At 43.4% G+C, this 7082-nt stretch overlaps 1 protein-coding gene across 1 annotated transcript; it reads right to left on the reverse strand.

Moving 5' to 3' along the window:
- Positions 1 to 6316: 6316 nt before the first annotated feature.
- LOC123965900 (olfactomedin-4-like) lies at positions 6317 to 7077 on the reverse strand (the record flags this gene model as incomplete). The annotated part of the gene is made up of 1 exon (XM_046042214.1): positions 6317 to 7077. A coding segment is annotated over one exon (564 nt), but the record flags the coding sequence as incomplete, so codon positions are not given.
- Positions 7078 to 7082: the final 5 nt, after the last annotated feature.

Below are 7082 nucleotides of genomic sequence, written 5' to 3' on the forward strand. Positions count from 1 at the left end.
TGCGTCACGGAGGTGCTTAGGCCCAAGAACTTCAGTTTTATCTGAGTTTAACATTAGAAAATTACAGGTCATCCAGGTTTAAACATCCTGAAGGCACATTTGAAGTTTAGCTAACTGATGAGTTTCATCTGGTTTGATCGATAGATATAACTGTGTATCATCTGCATAACAATGAAAGCTTATGGAATATTTCCTGATAATATTGCTTAAAGGAAGCATATATAAAGTGAAGAGGATTGGTCCGAGCACAGATCCTTGTAGAACTCCATGACTAACTTTGGCATGCATGGAGGACTCATCGTTAACATGTACAAATTGAAATCGATCTGATAATTAGGACTTAAACCAGCTTAGAGCGGTTCCTTGAAATGAAATGCCAATGAAATGTTCCAGTCTCTGCAATAGGATCTGAGGGTCAATGGTATCAAATGCAGCACTAAGATCTAATAAAACCAGTACAGAGACAAGTCCTTTGTCTGATGCAATAAGGAAGTCGTTAGTAATTTTCACCAGTGCTGTCTCTGTGCTATGATGAGCTCTAAATCCTGACTGAAAATCCTCAAATAAAGTATTGCTCTGTAGAAAGTCACACAGCTGTTTAGCAACTGCTTTCTCCAGGACCTTAGAGAGAAATGGAAGGTTAGATATAGGTCTATAGTTGGCTAAAACATCCGGATCAAGTTTGGACTTTTTCAGAAGAGGTTTAATTACAGCTACTTTAAAGTACTGTGGTACATAGCCTGTTGATAAAGATAGATTGATCATATCTGGTACAGAAGTGCTGACTAAGGGTAAAACATCTTTAAGCAACCTAGTCGGGATGGGGTCTAAAAGGCAGGTTGATGGTTTAGATGAATAAATTATTGAAGTTAGTTGGTAAAGATTGAGGGAAGCAAAACAGTCTAAACATATATCTGGTTCTACAGCTGTTTCTAAGGTTCCTGAGTTTAGAGATAAGTCGGTGCCACTTGAAGGCAGGTCTTGGTGAATGTCATTTCTAATAGTTAGAATTTTATCATTAAAGAAGCTCATGAAGTCGTAACTACTGAGAGCTATGGGAATACTTGGCTCAGCCTGGCTACAGTGCTGAAAAGAAATCTGGGGTTGTTCCTATTTTCCTTTATTAACGACGAGTAGCACGCTGCTCTGGCATTACGGAGGGCCTTCCTATAAGTTTTAAGACTATCTTTCCAAATTAAACGAGAATTTTCCAGTTTGGTGGAACGCCAATTCCTCTCACGTTTCCGCGATATTTGCTTTAATTTGCGAGTTTCAGTATTAACAGTAACACAAACGACTTTGGCAAGGTGGCGATGCTGCTACTCGTCGCAAAATAGGTGGCACTGGTAATACAGTTCTCCATCTAGTGATTACATTGCATTAACACTTCAAATGACATTTTAAAATTCAATAACGTAATGGATTCAGTGCTGTTGTGTGGTTTTCCTTAGCCTACTTATTAAGTCGCAGATCTTAAGACTCAAAAGACTCATCACCTGCTTCATTCTTCTTTTATACAAAAATTATTCATTTGGATAGCATGGCAATAAAGAATGTGTATCATTTGTTATTTTCATATTCAACCCCTGTTGAATATGAAAATATCTCAAGGGAAAAACGGTAAGTCAAAAACCATTTATGAAGCCTAAGCAGCTGAAATTTGTTCTATTTATGATCGGTGTTGTATCTTTACTGGTTATCAAACCAACTGGTTGCTGTGCACGTGCGGCTGTTTGCAACAGCTGTGGGGCCTGTAACATGAAGCGAGTTCAACCTACCCAGGATATCTTTATCTGGCTTCACTAACCCTAACAATCACAATCTGGATAAGCGTCACACAAAGCTGTTTATCAAGACATGAACAAGTCCACTGGCAGCAGAACGTGATATTTTACAAACTAAGAGCAAACTGCAACACTACAGACAAACGAAATGGTCATGATATGCTCACATGTCTGCACATGTGGGTATATCATGACCATTTCGGAGACAGAAAACCCTTCTCGTCCCCCTTCTCGGGGAACAAGGGTTACATACGTAACCCGAGACGTTCCCCTTCGAGGGAACTCGAACTGCGTCAGTGACGACACTATGGGAACGAGATACCCACTTAGGCCACGCCTGAACCCCGCCTGCCCCCAGCGTGCAAAAACCTGAGGAGGGCCCTAGAGGCCGCCATGCCTCGAGTAGAGTGCACCCTTACGGCCATAGGTGAAGGCAAACCGCGCACCTGATAGGCCAGGGAAATAGTCTGAACGATCCAGTTGCTGATGGTGTTGCCGGGGCTGTGCTCCCCGCTGTTTAGAAGCAGGGAGCCCAGCCTTGGGGGAGGGAGAGGAAGCTCCCTGCTCCTACTCGAAGCCTCAGGACCTCTTCCCCCGGACCCGCCGAGACTGAAGGACAGTCCTCAGATCCGCCTTCCCGCGTTCCCAGGTTGGTTGAGGAGGACCCCGTGAAGCGACGCTCTGCCTCTGGCTGCGGCGGTAGGCGCTGGACGAGGGCTGCGCCCGCCTCTCCTGAGCCATTGCCGTCCTGGAGCCTGACCGGCGGGGGAGATATCGCTCATATGCCTCTACCTGTGTTTTGGCGTGCTGAAACCTGCTGACGACAGTATCCACTGCTTCGCCAAACAGGCCATTAGTCGAGAGGGGCGCATCCAGGAGAAAAGCCTTCTCCTTCCCCTGGATGCCCGAGAGGTTGAGCCATAGATGGCGCTCCGTAGCCACCAATGCTGCCATGGAGCGGCCAATGGAACGGGCCGTCTCTTTGGTAACACGGAGAGCTAAGTCCGTAGCTCTACGGAGCTCGGTCAGGTCCTCCTCAGAGGGACCACCCCTAGGTCACAGTCTCAAAGAAGATCGGCCTGGTACGCCTGCAAGACGGCCATCGCGTGCAGGCTGGCACCAGCTCGACCTGCTGCCATGTAGGCCTTGCCCACCAAAGGCAGGCATCTTATCCATTGTGCCACCACCACCAGTAACTTATACTGTACATTTATTTAGTTTGGCTGAGGGAGTGGCTGGAATGACGGATGGAGTGGCATCACTTCCATCTGCAGATGGGTGCACTCTCACCACCTAAAAAAGTAAAGCATATTTTAAACTTAGCACACTTTTAAAAGAAATGGAAGTAACTTGGAGGATTTATTATTGTAATGTTAAAATTACCTGGGTTAAGTCAACAGCCCCCCTGGACAGAGGAAAGATGCCTGTCTGGCAGAACCCAGCTTTAATATTTTGGGCAATGACAGCAGTGGGGTAGACATTTTTGAGAGAGGTGAAAATTGCTTCTTCCCCACAGCAAGTTCCCTTTGCACCAGACCCATCTGGAAAGCCATGGTGGAAAAAGTAGTCTTTGGTAGGGTTGTGGATGTGTGTGGTATGGGCAGGTATGCACAGAATTTTAATTTTGTTTTCCCTGCAGTAAACATGTTTGGATACTCGTGTTGGTCCATGATTAAAAGAAGTGGTCGCTCCTCAAAAGCATACTGCACAAAATGCTAGAGCCATTTGAAGAGGAGCTCCAAATCAATGTAACCCTTCTCCTAGATGCCATAGAGTGCACTGGGAGGCCCATCCAGCATTTCTTCTTTGGAAGCAGCCATGTTTGTTGATGAAAGTTGATGGATTGTGGGATTGTGGGTCCCTTCTTAAAACATACTTTTATAGGAGAGCTTTTCCCGATCTTATTTGACTTTATTTTATCCCTTTTATTTTATTGAATTTTACTAATTTTATATTAATTTTTCATGCTCATATCTTGTTTTTTTGTATTATTCTTTACACTTGTTAAAGCACTTTGTAACTTGTTTTTGAAAAGTGCTCTACAAATAAGGATTATTATTATTATTATTATATTTTTTTTTCTTATTCTAAATGTATCTACCTTGTACTGTAACTTCCACTTTAAGTTAAATACTTTTTATGAAAAGTTAGCTATGAAATAACATCACAATCAGTTCAGTTAAAGTTCATGTTTAATTTTTTAAAGAATGCTAATTTAAAATATTTGATTAATGTTATGTTAACTTACCTTGCCTGCTGGAGCCTCACCCAGCATGTTAGCCACCTGCCTGCTAACCCCAAGCCTGATCCCCAGCCTGCTAGCTCTGAGCTCCGGTCTGCTAGCCCCCAGTCAGCTAGCCTCCAGAAAGGCCAGCTGGAGGGTGATGTGGATCCTGCCATCGAGCGGCCCGGACACCGGCCCACACCACAGCTGATCCATCTCTGCTGACTCCAATACCCAGAGCCCAGTCGACGGTCTCCATCACTGTGGTTGAGTCTTGGCCGACTCCTGCACCCAGATCCCAGTCGGTGGTCTGACCGACGCCTGTTCCTGGGCCCTTGTCGGTCATCCAACTGACACGGGCTCCAAGCTCTATATTGGAGGTTCAACCGTCTCCTGTGTCATAAAGGCTCATCTTGTGGTGTACATTTTCTGTTTAAATTCCTTTAAAAATCTTTATTTTGTCTGATAGCGGCTGCTGGTGGTTCTATAAAAATAGCGAGGGAGAGAGTGGGCAACCCTGCCTGGTACCCCTCTGAGGACTAAAGCTTGGCCAAGTATGATCATTTTTCTTGAAAGATGCTCTTGGGGAACTGAACAAGATTTTAATACAGTCTACGAAAGAGTGTCCAAATTCAAATTTATGTAAAGTAGCTTATAGAAATTTACAATTTACCCTGTCAAATGCTTTCTCTGCATCTAAAGAAACAACTGTAGTTTCCAAGTTATGAATAGTGGCATAGTCTATTAAGTGATATTGGGAGATAACTGGACGGGAGTGTGGGATCTTTGTCTGGTTTAAGGAGCAGGCTGATATTAGCACTATTAGCAGAGTTCATTGTTGGAGGCAAATCGCAAGTACCCCTAATTTGCATTACCATCCCATACAATGTGGGCATAAGTATTTCCCAGAATTCCTTGTAGAATTCAGCAGGAAAACAGTCTGGCCCAGGGGTTTTATTATTCGGCATATGTAAGAGGTCTTCATGGAATTCAGCCATTACACTCATTTAAGTTAGCAGAGCAGCATGTGGGAAATGCTATAACACCCCCAATCAAAGAAAATGGGGTAAACACATTTCAAGACTTGACATTGTACTGAAATGTTTGTAAATGTTTGGCCAGTTATAATACAACCTGGGGATTTCATTATGTTCATGATGATTGTGATTCTGATGATTTTGACCCACATACAGGGATTTTAAACAGAAAAGTGTTCATGTGTTGTGCTATTCTACTAGATTGGCATTAGGGATGGACAGTGTCAGTGGATTCATCACTTTGGGCCAGATAGAAATATACTCGCGAAAGTTAGCATGCTAACACACTAAACTAAGATGGTGAACATTTCGGTTAAAATAGTCATTGTGAGCATCCTAACATTAGCAGACCCCCCATGCATTAGCACGGCCTTAGTAAGCTACAAGCACGTCTGAACACCTGACACACCAGTCAGATACAGGTTTTATCATATGATTCAGTCAGTGTTTCTACATGACATACATTTGCTACAACATAAAGTTTGTAATATGCTCTACAAAACTTTGGTGGCCTGTCCCCATTCTGGAGCTGTCCCCGGAAATGCCCCAGTTTTTAACTGTGTTGTATATAGACTGTATAAGGTGTTAACAGACCTGAAATCAGATTTACGTGGCCAGAAAGACTGGACAGCAGAGCGTACAGGTGTCGTGCCGAAAAGTGATCACTGAAAACTGATCGCCGTCCGTGGGAGCACGCGCAGCTGCAGCTGCTTTTATCTGGATCAAACAGACATAACGTGCAAATAAACTTTATGTCCGCGGTAATAGCAAAGACATGTCATTGTGATAGGCCTACTTTTAACATTACTTTTAACAGGATAATCACAATTGTGGCCAAATAAGTGTTTGCAGTTTATCGTAACCAAGCATGACATTTACGTGATTATAGGCAATAATTGAATCCTGTTGTTGCCGATAGATTATGTGTTTGGCAGGCCTATGTCTAATATCCTTGTTTATATTTGGAAAACAAATGTAGCCTATAATTGACATGACTTACTGCTGAGTTATATATAAAATTAAGACAAGATCTCTTTTGCAATTATCCTTATGACTCTACATTATCTAACTTGCTGTGTACCAACCAATCCAGTCCTTTTTTACCTGTTGAAATACCTTTAAATGGCCAAACACACAGATAAAATGCATTATTCTACTTGACAGAAAGTAATTGAAGCCTCTACTTATTGACTGAAAGGTAGTTTCTGCCTCAAAATGACTTGATTTCATTCAGAAGAGTTATATTTGACAGATTATAAAACTGAAATCGTCCCTATTTTTTATTTCAGAATAACATATTTTTTAATGACATACTGACTATCAAACCAAAAATGTCCCGGGTTTTCATTTCAGAAATCTGGTCACCTTATACAAATCATAACATGGAGTCTTTAAGATGGATCTTGTCTGGCTCTCTATCTTGTCAGTTCTATCTGAAAATGGCTAACATGGGGACAACAGCTTCAGATCAGAAGTTGGCCTGGTAGGCCAGCAGATATCCATCGTTGTACATGTAGATCTGTCTGTTGATGGGGTTATAGCTCAGGCTGGCCACTCCTTTAGCTACCTTCTCCAGTGGCAGTGCTAGTGAGTTGTCGTCTTTGCCTGTTGCTGTGTCGAAGGCGTAGAACACCTCCTCCCGATATTCGTCCACAAATCGAGTGGCATATAGCACACCGCACACCATGAAAGCATTGCTCACTGCCTTCTTGAACAGCCTCGTCTCCCACTTCTGGGAGACATTTAGTGTCTCGGCCTCACTGTCCCAAACTAGCCGACTCACCACTAGATTACCATGGTTACCGACAGTGGCATAGATTGCCCATAGTCCCGTCTCGTCTGCCTCCACATCTACATCACTATTGGCACGGCAGTCATAGTAACAATACGGGAACTTGTTGTTGAAACCCACGCCGGTGCCTGGAAGTGTCACCCGTTTGACGGCGTTGCTCTTCAGGTCATAGCGACAGACGTCTGCAGAGCGGTAGCAGTGATAGTACAGCGCTTCACCATATAGAACAGCACTGGGACCCTCAA

The sequence above is a fragment of the Micropterus dolomieu genome, unplaced genomic scaffold (genome assembly GCF_021292245.1).
Source record: "Micropterus dolomieu isolate WLL.071019.BEF.003 ecotype Adirondacks unplaced genomic scaffold, ASM2129224v1 contig_11756, whole genome shotgun sequence".
In the NCBI taxonomy this organism is placed as follows: domain Eukaryota; kingdom Metazoa; phylum Chordata; class Actinopteri; order Centrarchiformes; family Centrarchidae; genus Micropterus; species Micropterus dolomieu.